Source organism: Rhinatrema bivittatum, chromosome 2 (genome assembly GCF_901001135.1).
Source record: "Rhinatrema bivittatum chromosome 2, aRhiBiv1.1, whole genome shotgun sequence".
In the NCBI taxonomy this organism is placed as follows: domain Eukaryota; kingdom Metazoa; phylum Chordata; class Amphibia; order Gymnophiona; family Rhinatrematidae; genus Rhinatrema; species Rhinatrema bivittatum.
In genome coordinates this window covers 253,852,823-253,873,430 of record NC_042616.1, presented here as the reverse complement: position 1 = coordinate 253,873,430, position 20,608 = coordinate 253,852,823, and the positions used below count along the sequence as shown (strand labels likewise).

The window sequence follows — 20,608 nt, the reverse complement described above, 5'->3', positions numbered from 1 at the left end:
GGGGAAGCAAGGGACACACAGCTAGGAAGACTGGATAGTCCAAGCAGCTCACATTAGCACCTGTAGGCAGGAGGAGAATTTGGCAACATACTCTTACAGTATGCAGACAAAAACTATGATTTCTATTTTTGTTAAAGATAATTAATATACATGTAAGGGCAAAAGACCATGGAAAATATAAAGAAAAGCCTGAAGAGATTGTAAGAAAGGAGTAATTTAAGCAAAACATTGTTTATGCTTCACAAACTATACAGTTCAAGGCTGAAATATCTCCAAGAAATCTTGGAGCATATTTATGTTGTGTTAGAGATCAGAGATGAGACTGAGATGTATGGAAGGAAGATCTGGCAATATTACTTTACAGTTTTCCTGATTCCTATGATTTGCTGATAAATACATTGGAGACCAGGCCAGAATGAGATTTAACATTGGGCTATGTGAATGGGAGGCTCATAAATGAATTTTCAGAACTGAGAGGCTAAAGGATACAAAGGGAAGCATCACATAACAGCTCTAATTTGTGGAAAAAAGAGAAAGAGACAAAAATTTTCAAACTGTCTTCTGTTGCGTGTGCCAGCCACAGCTGGGCCCACTTACCCCCGTCTGCCTGTTCCAGCTCCCGGTTTCTCCTCTCTTGCGGTCGTAGGCAGCCGCCTGCGCACCCGAGCTACCTTCAGCACTCCCGGCTCCTCCACGGACCTCCCAGCTCCATGGTGGGTCTCCCCGCTTTGCCCACGGGGAGATGCTGCCTTCTCGCACCATGTCGCCCCTACGCATGCACGCGCGCGCATCTATGCTGCTTTTAAAGGGGCTGCGGCGGTAACGACCCTGCGGCCCCGGATGATGATGTCACTAGGTCCCGGTACTTAAGGCTAGGCCCAGACAGTGCTTCCTTGCCTTGGAAACAGGCCTCCATGCTTGTTGTGTGCTTAGTTGCTCGTTCCTGTGCTTCATCTTGTGTTCTAGTTCCTGATCCTGCCTTGCTCCTGGTATCCGTTCCTGTCCCTGTTCTTGTGTTCCGAGTCTACCCTGTTTTGTCTTCGCTACTGACTGATACCTGGCTTGACCCCTGCTTTGTCTGACCACGCTACTGATTGATACCTGGCTTGACCTCCACTACATCTAATTACGCTACTGTTTGATTCCTGGTTTGACCTTTGCCTTTCCTGACCATTCTCCGACTGACTCCTGGTTTTGACCTGTGCCCGTGTGACCTCTTCTCCTTGCTTGCAGCCTGTCCTGACCACAACCTGATCTTCTACGCCTCTGCTGAATCTACTCTGGACTTGGCCTCTCAGGCTTCGGCCTGCTCTTCCTTGGGAGCCCGTTCTCCTTTGGTGCCCGAGTCTCTGGGACTCTGCCTCATCTGGATTCATCCTTCTATCCAAGCTACCACTGCTGGCCTCAGGCTGATCCCTTCACCGCGTCCAGGAAGACCTCGGATGGAGGCCCACCTAAGACCAGCCAGCCCCAATACCCAAGGGCTCAACCTGCGGGGAACGAGGGATGGTATTGGCGAAGCTCCAGCCGGCCTCCGTCAATCAGCAGCTCCGCCTACCGACGGTGGGGACCCGTAGCGCTTGCCCTGCGGGTAGCGTCAAACCCACCTCGGGCCATGGGTCTACCTCCAGTGCAACACCTTCATTGCAGAGGGATAGACTGCTATGAAAACAGAGCCCAGAAGAGCAACAATTCCTCATACAGCAAAGAGTGAAGCTTGTGGGGAGATAACCCAAAAAAAGCCAAATATGCCTTCACAGTGGGGATGTAGCTTATGAGTGATCACAACTCAAGCTCTGTTACCATTGCAAAGAGCAGGATATTTGAAAAGAAACTGCCTATCCTGGAAATATGATAGTAATCAGTTATTAGCTGAGACAACAGAAGTAACTAAATGTGGAAATAGTCAAAGAAACACCAGATTGGTTTGGAACTTCAGTTTTAAACTCTTAGAGAAGCAATTTAGCAGATTGATATATTGATTCATGAGCAACAAGCCACAGGACAAGTAATAAAGATTTTTTTTTCACAAACATTGATTACAGTGTGAAAGATAAAGAATACCTAGCAGATGGGAAATGTATTTCTGTGATAGGGAAAGGAAATGGACAGCTTAAATGTACCAGCACTGCTGGACCCAGGCAGAGAATTCTCATGAAAGAAGTGCTGCATAGGTCAGACCTGAAAGGAAGCCTACTGTCAGTGAAATGTCTGATGAGGAAGGGCTTCACTGTGCTTTTCCACAAACATACATGTAAGTTTAAAAAGGAGGCAGGCAAAGTGACACAAGGGGTTAAAGGTGACAACCTGTATTGGATCCCTTGCACATAATAATAAGAAGAAGGCAAAAGCAGCTATCTACCCCCCACACCAGAATTGCATACACACATGACACAGATGCCTAGGACAGAGATGCCCAGATGTAATAAATAACTTGCTGAACAAACAAATGATAGATTTAAAAATATACCTGTGCACAGGTACACTATCAATGTGTATGTTGTATGAAAAGTGACAAAGGCACTACTGCCAGAGCAGTTCACAGCAAGACAGTAAACCACTGGAGCTAATCCACAGTGATCTGTGTGGACCAATGAAGAAAGTGACGCCTTCTGGAAACAGATATTTCCTGAAATCCAGGTGTACAAAGATTTACTTTTTGAGACACAAAAATGAAACACTTCAGAAATTCAAGGAGTACATGGCAGTGACAAGGAAAAAGTTCCAGCACAAACCTGGGACTATCCATACAGAAAACACAGGAGAGTATGTGGCAAGTGCAAGGGATTTAGCACCAAAACACATTGGTCTATACTCCCAATCAGAATGGTGTAGCAGAAACAAAGAACCACATGCTTGTGAACATGACAAAGATTATACTGCTAACCAACCTTCTTGATAAGTTCTGGGAAGAAGCACTGATGACTGTAAATTATCTGTAGAACCTGCTACCAACAAGGTCAAACCAGGTGACACCACACAATATGTGGCTCAGCAGAAAACCTTGCATGAGTCGGAAAGCGCTCCAAGATGTCGGTTAGAACCACACAGGGTGTGGCATTGGAATATAGTGCTCCACAGGATAAACCAGGTGATCCAGAGTATGCACTATGACAAGGCAAACCAGAGCATGCACTACCAAATGTCATAACTCCAGTGATCCCTGAGCAGATGGTTCCCATGAGCATCACCATCAACATGGGTCAAGGTGAAGCCATGGAACAGTTGGATATTGCCGCTAGTGCAAACCTAAGTGGAGCTGCAGAACAACCACATTTCTCTGCAGATGCAAACCCAGATGAGACTGTGAAGCAACTATCTGAGATGAAGAAGGTGGAGGCTTTGGACAGTTCAGATAACAATAACAAGGTAGATCCTAAAGCAGACCAATAGCAAAAGGTCATCCTCCAGACCAAACAGCAAGGGGTTAACATTCCCTAGCTATGTCACCTGACCCTACATGGGAAAGGTTGAGATTGTAAGGGTTACCTAGATAGGAAATAACCTGTGCTAGTGAGTCCAATCCTCCATTAATTTCCTTCTTATTATGATGGTCACACTGGCGCAATGTTCAGTTATATGTAAATGCATATATACTTTTTATTATTTTTCTATCTAGTTTCCCAAGTAAAGTATCCTTGCATGCTACCAGCAAAGAGCCCTGAGTTCATTCTATTTTGCAGTGTTTGTGTACATACCCAATTCCAACCCTGAACAGCAAGATTGTACTAGACCAATACTAGAATAATCTACGCTTTGTACTCAACCTACATTTCTGCCTGTTCTTGCAAACAATATCTAGGTATGTGCATTCATTTGAAATGAAAATGGAAAACAGGATGATTGAGTCTATTTTCATTTCATATCAAATGAAACAAATACAAACTCCAAAACAAAAAAATGTTTATTCCAATTTGTTTTCGACATATAAGGCACACAAAATGTTTGAACAGTTTGTAAACTGTGAGGATAACTTTCAAAAAACTCTGCATGGCAGCATATACAAACATATATGGCCATGAATACATCTACAATAGTATTTTATAAACCACGCATAACACATAAACGAGTATTATAAAATATACATATCTCTTCCCCGAAACATATGCATATTTATGCTTATTCAAGAACACATGAATTAAATTGAAAGCAAATATTTCAAAGCATTGAATATGTATACTTTTCCTACCTATTTTAAAAATATATGCATGAAAATAAAGTACGACTTAGTTGCTTAAAACCCAGTTTACTTGTTTTAAGTCAGTATGTTTTAAAACATGAACATGTAATTGAAATTACCAGTTAACCAATTATTCCATCAGTTCACCCAATCCTTCTTCAGATCATCAAAACTATCCTGGTTCTTCAACCTGAATTCCCCCCAGTTCACCCAGACCTCTCATCCAATCAATAATACACACAAAAAACAAGTCTGATATCAATTACACAAGAAAATTAGAGGGTGTAAAATTATGTGAGTAAGTTGCCAAATGGATGCACATGAGTGCCTTTTAAAATAACTTATGGAAGTAATTTTCATAGAATTTATATGCCTAAATTTATCATGCTATCGTAGCAATTTTCAAAAGGCCATTAACATTCTTAAAGTGAACCTATGCATGTTAAACCTATGGACAATTCATTGGCATATATTGTAGCAATTTTCAAAAGCCTACTTACACACATAAAGTGCATTTAAACATATAAATCCCAATTTTAAGCATGTCAATCCTTTTGAAAATTACCCCCTTAGCACGTAAATGTTGTCCCGGCCCTTGAAGGCCCTAGACTACCCCATTTTCTGCATGTATATGTGCACACAAAATGTAAATTTTACCTGCACTTTTTACTTTTATAAAATAGCAATTACGCCAGTACAGCTTACTTATATGCATATATGTAAATTTTTATACATGTAACTTTATGAAAATTCACCTCTAGGAGTACAATTTGCAATCTATGCACAAAGAGGTGAATTTTAAAAGCCCGGCACATGCATCAGTAAAGGGATGTGTGCTCAAGTAGTGCTTACGCATGCCAATTGCATTTTAAAAGCTGCCTAATGGGTGCATAAATCCTGATGTGCAAATATCTTGCATGGGAAAAAAAGGAGCTTAATGTGGGCAGGGCGGGAGCATTCCAAGATGAGGCCAAAAGATATGCGTGCAAATACTTATGTGCCTTGGCTTGCCTCCCGAATAACCCACAACAAAAATGAAAAATGTTATTCAATGTTATGTTTACTTTGTATTTTACTGGTGTTTAATAAACATATTACACATAAAATGGCCAGTGGTCTTTGTTCTAAAGCATATGGGGATAGACTTAAAGATCTAAACATATATATCCTAGAGGAAAAGTGAGAAGGGAAGAAATGATAGAGATATTTAAATAAATCTAAGGTTTTCATACACAGGAGGTTAGCCTCTTTCAATGGAAAGGAAGCTCTAGAATGAAGGGCCATGTGATGAGGTTGAAAGGGGGTAGACTCTGGAGTAATCTTAGGAAATATTTCTTTACAGAGAAGGTGGTGGATGAGTGGAACAGCCTCCCAGTGTTGGTGATGGAGACAAAAACAGTGTCTGAATTGAAGAAAGCATGGGATGAATGCAGGGGATCTCTAAGGAAGAGATAAGGATACTGGGCCAGATATTCGTACCTCGCACGGGCGTAGATTTGTGTGTGCAACCCGGGGCGCACAAATCTATGCCCGATTTTATAACATGCGCGCGCATGTTATAAAATCCAGGGACGGCACGCACAAGGGGGTGCACATTTGTGCACCTTGCATGCGCCGAGCCCTAGGGGAGCCCCGATAGCTTTCCCCGTTCCCTCCGAGGCCACTCCGAAATCGGAGCGGCCTCGGAGGGAACTTTCCTTCCACACCCCCACCTTCCTCTCCCTTCCCCTATCTAAACCACCCCCTCTGCCCTACCTAAATCCCCCACCCACCTTATTTATTTACACCTGCCTCTGGGCAGGCATAGGTTGCGCGCGCCAGCTGAGTGCCAGCATGTGCTCCCCGGGCCCAGCGGTAGTGGAGAGGCCTCTGTCCATGCCCATGCCCTGCCCCCAGACCGCCCCGCCCACGCCCCACCCATTTTTTCAATCTCCGGGACTTACACGCGACCTGGGGCTTGTGCGCGTCGCCGGGCCTATGCAAAATAGGCTTGGTGTGCGCAGGAGCGGGTTTTTAGGTTTACGCACGTAATTTACAGACGTAACCCTTTTAAAATCCGCCCCTATGTTGCTAAATTAAATGGACAGATTGACCATACAGTCTTTTTCTGCCATCATGTTTCTATGTTTCTAGGTCCAGTGCTGTGTACGTATACTTCTCCTATTAAGGAGGTATAAATGTAAATAAAAGTATTTCTAGGCCTCACTGAAGGGTTTGTGGAGTCTGAGTTAACTGGGGGAGTGCAGGCTAATAAACCAAGGGGGTTTGGAAGATCTAGCTCTAGACTGGGTGAAATGGTGGATGAACCAGTGAAACTGTCATGGCATGGATGTGCACCCATGATAAAATTCCATCACTTACACAGCTGAAACCCAACTATGCATGGCTGGGCTTGCACAAGCTTAAAATTGGAAACACATGTGCGTACATCCAGCCTATTTTATAAGATACAAGCATATGTGCATGCATCTTATAAAATAGCTGCATCCCTGGGTGCAACACCAACAATACGCATGCATATGTGCATCTCACACTCATTTGAAAGATACTGGCCCTGTTTGCAAATTTTGTGCAGAACTTTTAAACTGTGCCCACTATTTGCCAAAAATGAATTAAAATGTAAAAACTAATTTAAATATATGAAAACATAAAACATAAGAAAATGAAAAAGAAAAACATAAGCACATTTTTTGTCCATGAACATCGCTTACAAAATCCCCAGAAATAGCTTCATAAGCATGCTGCTAAAGGAGAAGCTGACCTATTTAGATTGTTTTGTAAAAGAGCTGTGATCTTCAGTCTGAAGCAAGTAAAAGCCCTTTCAAACACCACAAAGCTTTCCCTTCTTTTATATCAATAGACCTGGTGTTTATTGGGGAAAATACACCATCTCTAATTGGCAAGTGAACTGCATTTGACATTGTTGTTCCCTTGCACCACTGACCATGAAAAGGGCATGTCAGATGCTGATATTATTTGCCAATCCAAGATCAACCTCCCTAGAAAAGAATTATAAGACTGTGACATGGAGTTTAGACCATACCTTCCCCCAACCTTATTTTCTTGATATTGCCATTCATTGAGATTCTGAATTTGACTTATGCTTCAAAGTCTATGGTTCTCTGTAAAAGCCAACTCTTACTCTCTTATGAACCTTTTATGTTGACTTCAGGGTTCCTATATTTTTTCCATGTTTTGGAGTTCATTTCTTTGAAAGAAATAAGACAAATCAGAGATTCCTGTGGCAAAAAATCATGTAGAGGGCAACTGTCAAAATAATCTAGCTACCAAACCTGAGGAGTTAGGAAGCTAGACCCAATCTATTAAAAATATTCCCTTGCTGAGCAGATAAATATATTAGTCACCTATGTTCACTAGGTAGCTATATTTAACCACTCAAAATGTAGGCATTCGGGAGTATGGTTTGGTTGAGGAAGGCAATTATTTATTTATTTATTTATTTATTTATAGATTTTTCTATACCGGCATTCGAGATTAGGAACCCCATCATGCCGGTTTACAAATAACAAGAGGGTGTGCACAAAAACAGAACATAAACAAGTGCAAAGAAATAAAAGTTACATTACAACAGGGTCATAAAACTGGGGAGAGAATTAGAGTAAGATAGTTGAGTAGTAAAGATGAATTATTTACATTAATAATTTACATAATATTGTGTAGTGTCTTATAAGATGTTACTGTCTTTCAATATGGATCTGGGAAGGCTTGCTTAAATAGCCATGTCTTAAGCCTTTTTCTGAAAGTAGGAAGGCATGGTTCTTGTCTTAGATCGGGAGGAATAGGAAGGCATGGTTCTTGTCTTAGATCAGGAGGAATAGGAAGGCATGGTTCTTGTCTTAGATCGGGAGGAATTATGCGCATACTTATGATATTGAAAATGTATGCATATACTTTACCAGCATATATTTGCACCATCCTTCAAAGTGATGTGAATGTAGTGTGTGGATACTTTTTCAGGACCAACAAAAAACCTCCCTCTCACTTCTGGGATTTGGATCAATCCCATTGCCTCACCCTGGATTCCTAGGCAGCTTCCCCTTGCTACTGATCACTTCTTTTCCATCTCCACCAAACCCCAATCACTATCTTGATCCTCCTCCAAACACAAATTCCCTCGAGCATCCTTCCTTCCATGTATCTCAACTCGCCCCCACCCCCGATCCCTTCAAGCATCTCCCTAGCAAGTTAACTCTCACCTGAAATCTGCCTCTGCTTCCTCCACCACTCCTTTGACCCTCACTTACTTCCTAGCTCACTTGGTGCCACTCTATTCTAGCAGGCAGGAGAAGGTCTGCTTCCTTCCTCTCTGCTGCAGTATCAATTCCAAATGAGGCCAATAAGCAGTGCCACTTAATGTTATGATGCATACTGGCATCATTTGGAACTTGGATCTAGAAAAGTGATAAAGTAAGCATACCTTCTGTTGCTAGTTAGGTAGGTTGGGAGGTGAGCAGGGGTAGAGAGTCTTTGTGGGGATTTTGGCATGAGAGGACCTATCTTGGCAGATGTTTGGGGTAGAAGGGATTTGAATAATGCTCAGTGGGTGACGGAACTGGATGGGAGGAACAGTGCTCTATGGGAGAATCATGATTTGGGGGGGGATCAAGACAGTGATAGAGGTTTGGAGGGCAGGTTCTGAAATAATGATTGAGTTTCGAAAGGGGAACAAGGATTGGGATTAGGGGTGGGGGATGGAGAGGGGTCTATTTTTGTGCAAAAAAACTAAGGGATAAATCTTATTTTAAGGTGAATTTTAAAAGTCAGATGCACACCAAAACTGGGAAATGTGCATGCATTTTGCACATATGCTTGTCCACCTGATTTTATAAACTGCCCACATACGCACTCAAGTACCAATGTGCAAATATCTCGCATCGGAAAAAAAGGGGTGGGATAAGGGTAGAGCATGGGCATTCTGGGGTGGGACCAAGAGATATGTGCATATGCAGCTACGCCCCTGGGAGAGCATCTAGGACCATTTCAGCACAAACCCAATCATTCATCAAAAAGTGTTAGTAACGCATTGATAACACCTGTGATAAGGAAAAGGGGTGTGTTTATGGGAATTTTTGAGATACTGTGTGGTGCGGTAATTTACCAATTTGCATTGGTATTATTGCACAGCACAGTGTGATAATCCCTATTTTTCACATCCTGCATTGAAAGAGAGAGAGAGAAAGAGACTGACTATCTACAAGGCCCTCATAGTAGTTAAGTATTTCTTTCTCTGTAGGAGGGCCACTTAATAGGTCGAGGTGAGGTGTTAGTGGTGGTTTAGGGTTTAGGGGCCAGTTTTGCATATAGAGTGAGATGTACAAACAGCACAGTTCACCTTGGTGAAAATTTGAAGTCATTTGGAGTGAGGAAAGTCTCAAAAGCATGACATTTCTACTATGTTATCTCACCCTAGCTTGATGGTACCCTGTTATAGAATCCATTATAGATCTATTGTATTCTACTCCTTTATATTTTGTTGCTGTTTTCCCATTTTTATTTGAAAACGACCCTTAGATAACTTATTCTATATATGCAACCTCCCATGAGACTTCAGCTATAAGAGAACAATTATTATGGATAGGTAATTTCACTTTTTTCCCATTCTGTTCCTTCCTTTCCTTCAACTGCATCAGACAAATGTGCCATTAGAGATAAGAAACCCTTTGAAAATTGGGACCTAGACACATTTTAGCATGCTGATATTCAATGCTCTTTTTTTCTAGAGAGAAATGAGCCAGTACTCAGAAGGCAGGGCCACCCTTGTGGGGGAAGGAGAAGGGGAATTGGGAAATAAGGATGTGCGTTTGTTTCAAATGAATTTAAAAATTGCAACAAATAAGGGCAATTTGTTTCATTTGGAGGATCCCCGAACCAAATGGGGCCCCCTCTGAATGAAATGAACCTTATTTGTTGCATTCATTTGAAATTATTGCATTGGGCCTAAGTCAAGGCCTGAAGCCAGGGCATTGCCTAAGGCATAGGCCAAGGCCAAAAGTAGGGGCTGCGGCCTATGCTCTAGCATAACATCGGCACCTCGGCCTAGGCCTAGGCCCAGGCCCAAAGCCAGGGCCTTGCCTAGGACATAGATCGAGGCCCAAAATAGGGATCACAGCCTTGGCCCGAAAGTGACGCTGGGGTCTTTTACCTGCTCTGTTAGGGATATCCGATAGCAAAGCTCTGCATCAAAATAGCGCCATCCACTGAAGTAAATGCGCCGGAGTTAATTAATTCCTGCGCAACCCCAGTGGACGAACCCCAGTGGATGATGTCAGAAGAAAGAAGAGGACAGTGAGGGAGTAGCAGCAAGGCCTGGGCTCTGGGCCTGGGTCTGACCCAAGGCAGAGGACCAGGCATTGGGCCTCGGCCTCCAGACCAAGGTCCTGGTGTTGGTTACTGGCCTCTGGGCAAGGTCATGGCATCGGGCATGTGTCTGGGCTCTGGCCTAGGTCAAGGCCAAGGCATTGGGACCTGACCTTCCGGGCTGGTTCGTGGAATCGGACCTGGATCCAGGCTCTAGCCAAGGCCCTGGTGTCGGGACCCAACCTCCAGGCTGGGTTGCTTTTTATATTGTTTGATTTGTTTTTTTTCTCTCAAATTAAATAAATCAAGCATTTCATGAACCAAAATTTGTGGGGAAAATGAACTGAATACTAAAATGAATATTTTTCCCCTGCACATCCGGGCAACTGCCTAGTGTCCTGCCCCACACAGTAACCCACCCCCCCCTCCAGCTGTCTGCAAGGTTCAGTGACAGCATGATCCTCCCTTCCACCACCAAGAAGCATAAGACAGCAGCACTTTTCCTTGCAGGTGCCCCCTCTGCCACCTTCATGACATGGGAAAAGCACCATTATGGGAAGGAGGTTGAAAGAGAAAGAATCACTATTTATGCTTTTCTCTCTCCCTCCCTCCCTCTCCCACTGGTGGTTTTCTATTTCTTCCCCTACTGGTACCTTTCTCAGATTTAAATTCAGGAAACATTATTGTCTTGATAACATTTGCACATGTGTTGCTGAAGTAATACATGAAGTAATTAAAAGGAGAGTAAAGATTAAAAATTAGGGATGTGAATCGTTTTTCTGACAATTGAAAATATCGTACGATTGAAAATATCGTACGATATTTTCAAAGTCGTCAGAAATCGGGGGCTCCCCGAAACCGATAGGAAACCCCCACAAAATTGTTTGTGGGGTTCTCTTATCGTTTTGGGGGAGGGCGGGAAAAACGGCACACAGAAACAACCCCTGAACCCACCCCAACACTTTAAAACAGCTCCCTTAGCTTCCCCCACCCTCCTGCCCCCCCAAAAATTTTTTTAAAATTACCTTGTAGTCCAGTGGAGGTCCCGGGAGCGATTTCCCGCTCGCGGGCTGTCAGCTGCCACTAATAAAAATGGTGCCGATGGCCCTTTTCCCTTAACATGTGACAGGGTATCCGTGCCATTGGCCGGCCCCTGTCACATGGTAGGAGTAATGGACGGCCAGCGCCATCTTTAAAAATGGCACGGCCATCCATATCTAATAAAAATACATAATATGCTCATAACAGTAATTACAATTACAGGGTTTCAGACTGGTTAATAGTATGGACAATTACCAGCTTCTGGTGCTGTTCTGTATTATCCCTGGTCATGGCATGCAGGGCTTGTGTCCCAACTCTATTCAGCAGTGCACTACAGAGAACAGCCGTCTGCTTCCTGCTCTGTCCAGCTCCTCCCATTCCAGGCAGCAGCTGGCAAATATCAGGAGGATGTAAAAAACTGGTCAATACCTCTCAACAAGAGAGACTTTTATTGTAGATACAGTCACAGCAACAAGAGTACATTAGTCAAAAGACATTTCTTTTATGGTTTGAAAACAAGGACCCCGCATCAGGGCTGCGTCAGGGGGACCGGACACTGTGCAAATCTATGCAGTATTATGCAAATTTATGCAGTATTGAGCAGGATGGCTAGTACCACAATTAACAGTAATCAAACACCTCACAAACGGGGGACCCAAGATGGTGTGCTAGCACCAGAACGTGTCGCATCCTTCTCAGATCTCCTGCTCACTAAGTATGCTGCATTCAGGTTGGAAACTTAGGGCCCGGGAGAAGCTGGTTTTCGAAGCCTCTCAGATGGGGCCGGCGTTGGGGGCCGATGGACGTGCACGTTTTGCGGAGGAATGGACAGCCGGGAAGTCAGTCGCGGGAGATGGGTCGTGAGGACGACAATACAGCCGACCCTCTCCATGACTCGATTACATCCTTATCCCCGGCTGAAAGAATGCCCCCACTCCCCCCCCCCCCCCGAGAATACCGCAGAGACCAGGACAGCTATTTTTCATCTGACCTCATTGGCTAAGGAAGACGTGGTTATCAAGGACCAGCAGGCAACGGCTGGACCCCTACATCGCATTGCTGAACCTAAGATCCATGGTGTCTCAGAGGGAATCCTTCCTGAAGGAGAAACACAGAATCTGGGAGGTCTGCACCAAGTAAAGGACATTTCTGAAGAAAAGGAAATAGAAGTTAAGATTTTGCCTATGGTAAGACCTGAAGTCTTTTCACTAGAGACTATATGGGACGCTATCCTCACTCTTAATATAAATCTAACTTCCCAGCTTAATCCATTGCTGAAGAAGGTTGAGGTAATGGAGTCTCTGGTTAAAGTCTTGCAAGAAGAAAATGTAAAAAGTGCTCATGCCCTGGATACTTTAAAATCTAATATGGGTAATTTAAATGACCAGCATTATTCTTTAATAAAAGATAATCAACATTTACTAAGGAAGATTGAAAACCTTGACAATCAAATGAGGGGAAGAAATTTAAGATTAATAAATTTTCCTAAAATCCCAACAGTAACAGCAAAAGGCATGTGGTCTGGGTATGCCTTGGAGGTTCTAAAATTACCTCAGGCTACGTTACCTCCGATAATAAAAGTTTTCTATCTGCCATCTATGAAGAAAGTAGTACGGAGGGTCAGGACATGCAGACACTTTCACCTTTGAATATATTTGAAATACTGGAGTCATCTGAAACAGTTGAAGCACAACCAGCAACTTTAGTTGTATCTTTCTTGTTAGACTCTGACAGAGACTGGATACTGAGAATGTTTTTCAGGAATCAAAAGGAGTTATTTTTTAATTTGAGGGCGCAAGTATTCCCAGACCTGGCTAAAGATACTGAGGCCAGGAGGAAGCAGTTTCTACAAATGAGATCTAAAGTATTGCAGATGTGGGCTTTATTTTTTCTGATGTTTCCATGCAAATGCTTTATTAAGTATCGTGATCTTACATATACCTTTTTCCAACCATCTCAATTATCAACGTTTATTGCTGATAGAACGTCCTTTACAAATGATGCATCTGATGACCATTCCTCCTTATCTAGCTTTTTCTTTTGGGATATTTCCTTTAAATGAGAGAAAAATCATCTTTTGGGATTGGGCCCTCCTTAGATAGAGGACTTGGGTGTAATATGACATTAAAATAGTTTGTTTTCCTTAATAAAGGTCCTAATGCAAAGTTATTGTTTAAGTATTAATGTCACTGTAAATTTTTCCTTTCAAGTTAATTCTTGAATGTATAATTAAAAAATGTTGCAATAAACACAAAATTAAACAAAACAAAAAAAAACCCTCACAAACAACAGAAAGAGAGAGAAGAGACTACTAAACTGATGTAAAACACATATATTTTAGGAAAAAAAAATAGGCCATCAATTAAGACAACAAAGCAGGCAGATAGTGTGTCAAAAAATTCACAAGAAATAGTCTAAGAACTTTAAATGTGGGGGAAAGGGGGAGGAGAAGGAAAGGGGGGGAAGAGATGGGGAGAAGGGGGAAGGGGGAAAGGAAGGGGGGGATGTAGAAGTTTTACTTTCAAAGGAGGATTACAAATAGAAACAATTCTTTAGAAGTGACTGTAAGTAACGTGGGGGGGAGGCATAAAGAAGGAAAGGGTAAAAAAGGGACAAAGTGACAAAACATTAAAAAAATAAAATTGTAACAATTGAGGCTAACTCACAGTTAGAAGAAATCTTCACTGTGCATGTGCAGGAAGTCAGGTACGCGGCCAAATCAAGACTTGGGTTTAACAGTGCTGAAAGGGAGACATGAAGGTAAAGAAAACCAAAACCAAAAGGCCGAAGCAAGAAGCCAGAGGTAATACTTAAAAATGACCTTATTAGTAGAATGCTTAAGGGGAGAACCCAGAGGGGCAGATTTTAAAACCTGCGCGTGGGCACAGATTTGTTCGCGCAACCCGGCGTGAACAAATCTGCGCCCGATTTTATAAAATCCAGGGTCGGCGCGCGCAAGGGGGTGCACAATTGTGCGAGCCGAGCCGCGCAGCCTGCCTCCATTCCCTCCGAGGCCGCTCAGCGGGAATTTTCCTTCTGCCCCCCCTGCACCTTCCCCTCCCTTCCCCTTCCTAACCCACCCCCCAGCCCTATCTAAAAAAAACAAACCCATACCTTTATTGAAGAAGTTACGCGTGCCGGCCGATGACCGGCCCGCAATCCCGGGCACAGCGGCGAACGGCTGCTGTGTCTGGAGGCTCAGGCCATGACCCCGCCCCACCCCCGGACCGCCCACGCCCTCAACCCTTTTTGCAAGCCCCAGGGCATACGCACGTCCCGGGGCTTGCGCGTGCTGCCCAGTCTATACAAGATAGGCTCGGCGTGCACAGGGGCAGCTTGGGGCAGCTTTTCGGGGGTTACACACGTAACCCTTTGAAAATCTGCCCCAGAGTGAATGCAATAATTTGAGTAAATTATTGTGAAGAGCCGGGCGCATAGTGTGGGTTGGCGGGGTTAAGCCAACCCCAGCACGAGGAGGAGTGTTAAACCTGTAAAAAATAGAATGGATAAATTAAATGAGAAAGACGCCAGATTGCCATGCCCCTCCTAGATCATAGAGAAAAAGCAAGTATATCATGGGTGCCCAATACTAACTTTTGGAAAACAAATTATTTTTCATTGCTAAAAGGGACAAATAAAGAAAACTAAATTTTGGCCACGGGTCGGCACGGGGTACCGACCCCGGCTCAAAAATAAAATAGGTGCACTGACGGAGGAACCGAAAGGAGGAAAGTAAACAGAAGAGATAAAGGCAGTGTAAATGCTGTTCTCAGAGAGACTAAGCCTAAGAGACGGCGGTCAGAGAACGCTAGGAAAACACCGGCTTCAACTCGAAGTTATATATTTTCCTTTATTTTTGTTTATTTTTAAGGGGTCTTTGACTGTTAGGAAAGAACCATAGGGGTTATTGAGGCAAGAGGGTAAACACGGAAGGAACAGAAGTAATGAGAGCTAATACTTACAATGGTCTAAAAAAACGAACTGAGCGGAGGTATAGTATACAGGGGAATACAGAGGGACTAGATATAGAGAAAAAAAAGTGCCAAAAAGAATCATGTGACTATAACTGGACCAATCAGAAGGACTAATGTAGGAGAAGGGCCAGGGGGAGCATGCGGGGGGAGGGCGGGGGAGTGAGCAGGGGAAGAAAGAAAGAAAGAAAGAAAAAAAATAAACAAAGGTAGGTGGAAGGGGAGAGAGGGGATGGGATTGGGGGGAGGGGGAAAATGGGGGAAGGGAAGTGGGGAGGAGAAGGGAGAAAAGGAGGGGGAGGGGAAGAGGGAAGGAAGAGAAAAAGAGGGGGAGGAGGAAAGGAGGAGAAGAGGGGAGGGGGAGGAGAGGGAGGGGGGAAGGAGGAAGAAGGAAGTCTTTTGACTAATGTACTCTTGTTGCTGTGACTATCTACAATAAAAGTCTCTCTTGTTGAGAGGAATTGACCAGTTTTTTACATCTGCCATGCATTATCTACGTTGCGTTTGCTTTACATGTGTGCGCTATTTACTCCGCCACTCCCGTGAAATAGCAGGAGGAGACAGGAAAGGGTGGAGCAGACAAGACGGAGCAGAGAAGAGCTCCTCTGTTCTCTAATCAAGCCCTCCCTTCTTGTTATTTCTCAGGCACTGATGCAGAGGGGGGGTGGGGGGAAATGCCAGTACCAAAGTACTGTCAAGTATCATTAGAAAAAATGCCTTGCTGATATTTATGAGGTAAATTTTCAAAAAAGCTCAGTTCCTAAATTTAGAGGTCTCTATTCAAAAGATTTGACTAGGTAAATTTGGGAGTTAGCTGCACAAATCTTTCTTTTTTTAAAATTCCATTCAGATCTCTACTTAAATTTTGTCCAGATAAATCATTACCCACACAAAATTTAGCCAGATAAAAAAAGAGGCAGTGATGGGGCATTGCAGGGGGTGGGGAATAACATATAGAAACATAGAAACATAGAAATGACGGCAGAAGAAAACCAAATGGCCCATCCAGTCTGCCCAGCAAGCTTCCCTCATTTTTTCTCTCATACTTATCTGTTTCTCTTAGCTCTTGGTTCTAATTCCCTTCCACCCCCGCCATTAATGTAGAGAGCCGTGATGGAGCTGCATCCAAGTGAAATATTAGTAATTTCACTAATTACTAATAGCCAGACTAATTACTAATAGCCAGACTAATTACTAATAGCCAGACAGCGCTGATATTCAGCACTATGTGGTAAAAGTTATCAGATTAAGTCTTGTCATGCTGCAGCACTATCTTAAAGTTATCCGGATAAGTTTATCTGGGTAACTGACTTTATTTGGGTATATTCAATGGAATGGGTACCCAGGCAAATTCTGCTGAATATCCAGTTGTTTGAGAACCTTTACCCTGGTAACTTTCCCACGCCCTGGCTTATTCAATATGGACAACTAGTTTCTAAAATTTTAGGAACTTAAAATGTAGGCCTATTTTGAGATGATTTTAGGGACCTAAAACTGCCTAGAATTTATTAGGAGCCTACTGCTGAAAATCATGGCTAAGCACCTATTTTTCCCTGCCGTCCGTATTTTACACGTCTAAATTTGGGGTCCTAGTAAAACTAGGACCCCAAATTTAGGTAGTCAGTGCTAGTAAATTTCCAAAACAGCAAATGTAAAAACCTTACTCCCAAAGATAAGGCACCTAAAACCTTTAAAAATGTACCTCTATAGGATTTACAAAAGCTACTTTTAAGTTACTACTTTTCAGTATTTTTAAGAAGTTCTTCTATAGTTTATTTTGCCCTCTAGAAACTGCCAGGCTGTAAAATGCTAGAAATGATATAACATGTGCTTGTTACTTTTGACCCATGTGGTTGTGTTTCATCAATCACACATTTCACATGAGCCTTGCAGATTTCATTGTTTGTATTATATCCTGCTTTCAATAAGTTGTTTCCAGTTCTGCAGATTTGGCTATATTCTTAAAAGTAGGATTCAAGCAGGGATGACTTAGCAGTCCAGAACATGAGAAAAGTTGAATACAGAATTGCAAGAACAATAATATTCATATACATGTACAATGTAAAATATAATTTTAGCTCAATACAGGCAAAATACAATTCATATTGACAGGTGAATTTTCAATGGAGTTACACATGTAAATTTAGCAATTTTCAAAAGCCAATTAACTGTGCAAGTGCATTTTACGAGGGTAAAAATTATGGACTATTCAATGGCATATATTGTAGCAATTTTCTAAAGCCCACTTACACAGATAAAGTGCATTTACACATGTAAAACTCAGCATTAAGCATGTAAATGCTTTTGAAAATCAGGCCATTAGTGAATTAAGGATAACATTTTAATGCACAGGAAGTTAAACAGGCAATATATTGTACTGAATGCAATGGAAAGAGAAAAAAGTCTTGTCCCACAGTACAAAGTTTTTGAAAAATGTCACCTTACTTCTGCATTTCCTTTGATCTACATTGCTTTCCAGAAAAATGACGTAGTGTAGTTTTGGTGACAGTCATCTTCATTGCAATTGAAAATATAGCTTTTCAAAGAGTGGCTCTGCACCTAATTTGCATGCACACTGGAAACAAGGACAGTATGATTCAAGGAGTTTAATTAAGGTCAAATACAAAAATTCATTCATTTAAAATTCTGAACAAAAAGAAAATAAATCTATGAAGGCTGCATGAGTTTTATAAAGAAAAGACAAATGACTCATTTTTCTAAATTAAATTTTGTCATCCATAGAAGTGGTTTTCCATTTCATTCCTGAAGCCTGCAAACTTGACTGGCTTTCGGGATAGCCATAATGAATATGCATGAGGTATATTTGCATATGTTTTGCATAATACTGATGTTGATTTATCTGTTTTGTTTGCCCTAAAAGTTAGACCTATTACGGATGCCTCAAGTGTAGAACCATTGATTCAGAGTATTGCATGCTTTCTATTGTTTTCCTCTGGAGTTCTTGAGTGATGGGGAGTTTGGAATCACAAGAACACGCATATGATTAAGAACGTCTATTCTGATTCCAGTATTAGAAACATTAAATATATTGAAATAAGATCTTTTTCATTGCTTTAATATTAAAACTTTTTTCCTCCCAAACTATGTGTAGGCTGGCATGGCTTTGACCTATGACCCCACAGCTGCTATGCAGAATGGGTAAGTAAAGCATGTTTTCAGATTTTGTTTATGTATTGCTGTTGCAATATTCTTTCTTGTTGAATAAAGCAACCTCACAGTAAATGTAGATTCATTGTTTTCATGATCCCCTACATCAGTGTTTTGCAAGCCGGTCCTGATGTACCCTGTAGCCAGTCTGATTTTCAGGAAATCAACAATGAATATGCATGAGAAAGATCTGCATGCACTGCTTCTATTCTAGGACCAGCTTGAAAAACACTGCTCTGTTTCATTCATTATTGTTTAGAGGTATATTGAATGTTAATAATTTTTTTTAATGTATGTACATATATGTGTATATATATATATATATACACACACACACACATATAAATGGATAGAGGGAATATATTTTCCTATATGTGAAGTTTGAATGTTATTCAAATAAGTGGAGTGCTACTTTAAATATGAAAATTAACAATCTTTCTAGCAAGTCAATTTAATCAGATGTTTAGAGGTCATTCTGAAGAATCTGTAGTATAAAAATTAGATCGAAAACTGTTTCTACCCAGAAGTGTGTTCTGTCCAAATTGAGTGTTACCTAAGTGGTTAGGTTCTAACTTGCTAGAGAGTGAGATATTGTTATAAACCTGATGGACAGAATTACAAAATATGACCATAATTGTGTTAAAGGCATGAATCACCCCATGTGCAGTCATGGAAGGCCAACATAACATATCCAGTGTTACAATGAAAAAACCTTTTTGCATGTCTACAGCTCAACTTACCCTTAGTTGAATAACTGTTCTTTTGCCCATTACAGTGCAGTAGTGACAGCTCAGATGGCAAATCCCACCTTTCTCTTTCTGTTTCTCAGGAGAAATAGCATTCCATCTTTCAAATGCTAGGTGGGCTTCACAGCTCAGAAAGGTTTAAACCAGGGTAAAGTAGCATTCAGAAATAGGAGCAGCCTGAAAAGATTCCTTGGTGTCTTTCACAGAACTGCATCTACAAAAAGAAAAGAAATCATAATCATATCTCTAACTCATCAGACCACAAAAACAGGAAGATATCTAAATACTCATTGCTTATGTTATATCATCACTTGTATTCCACACACTTTTTGCATGTGCCAGACAGCACTCGGCTAAAGTATTATCTAATTCTTCAAGCTCTCTAGGATCCAACAGTTGTGGCAGATTCTTTTCCATCTTTCCACTTGATCCCTCTTGGACACAAACATGCAGTCTGCAGCACACATAAAAGACTGAGTCATTTTTGGCAGGGGCTAATGGAAAACATCTTCTAGTGTGGTCTGAAGTACAAAACCTTATTTCAGCAACCAAAGGGTCCAGTCTGTACATGCCCTGATGGAGTGGTCAGACATGGTTTTAAATCTCTTCTGAGCCAGAGAAGGGATCAAAAGAAAACGAGGCCTCAACTAGTTTCCTCATCACCCTGCCCCCTCCTCTACCCCTGCCATAAAGAGACCAAATACATAGCAGTTCCCTTCAGGAGCCAGCACCCTAGAAGGGATGAAACAAAGACATTTTTTGTAAATTTAAAACTGAAGAACTTTGGTGAAAATTGTGGGGCAGATTTTCAAAGGGTTATGCGCGTAACCCCAAAGACCTGCTCCTGCGCGCGACAAGCCTATTTTGAATAGGCTCGGCGGCACGCGCAACCCTTGGGACGCACGTATGTCCCAGGGCTTTGAAAAAGGGGCAGGAAGGGGGTGGGGGCGTGGCGCCAATCCGGGGGTGGGACTGAGGCCTCTGGCACAGCGGCCAGCTGCCGGCGCGCGCAAGATACGCCTGCTAGAGGCAGACGTAAAAGTGAAACAAAGTGGGGGGGGATTTAGGTAGGGCCCTGGGGTGGGTTAGATAGGGGAAGGGAGGGGAAGGTGGGAAGTTCCTTCCGAGGCTGCTCTGATTTCAGAGCAGCCTTGGAGGGAACAGGGAAAGCCATCGGGCCTCTC

General features: G+C 42.4%; 1 protein-coding gene across 1 annotated transcript in view; it reads left to right on the top strand.

The window, feature by feature from the left end:
- The window catches only part of RBMS3 (RNA binding motif single stranded interacting protein 3), a 1,783,971-nt gene that overhangs the window by 1,336,025 nt on the left and 427,338 nt on the right, over positions 1–20,608 (top strand). The window contains exon 8 of the mRNA XM_029589419.1: positions 18,623–18,669. Coding sequence (XP_029445279.1) covers positions 18,623–18,669 — 47 coding nt within the window. The remainder of the gene's footprint in view (positions 1–18,622; positions 18,670–20,608) is intronic.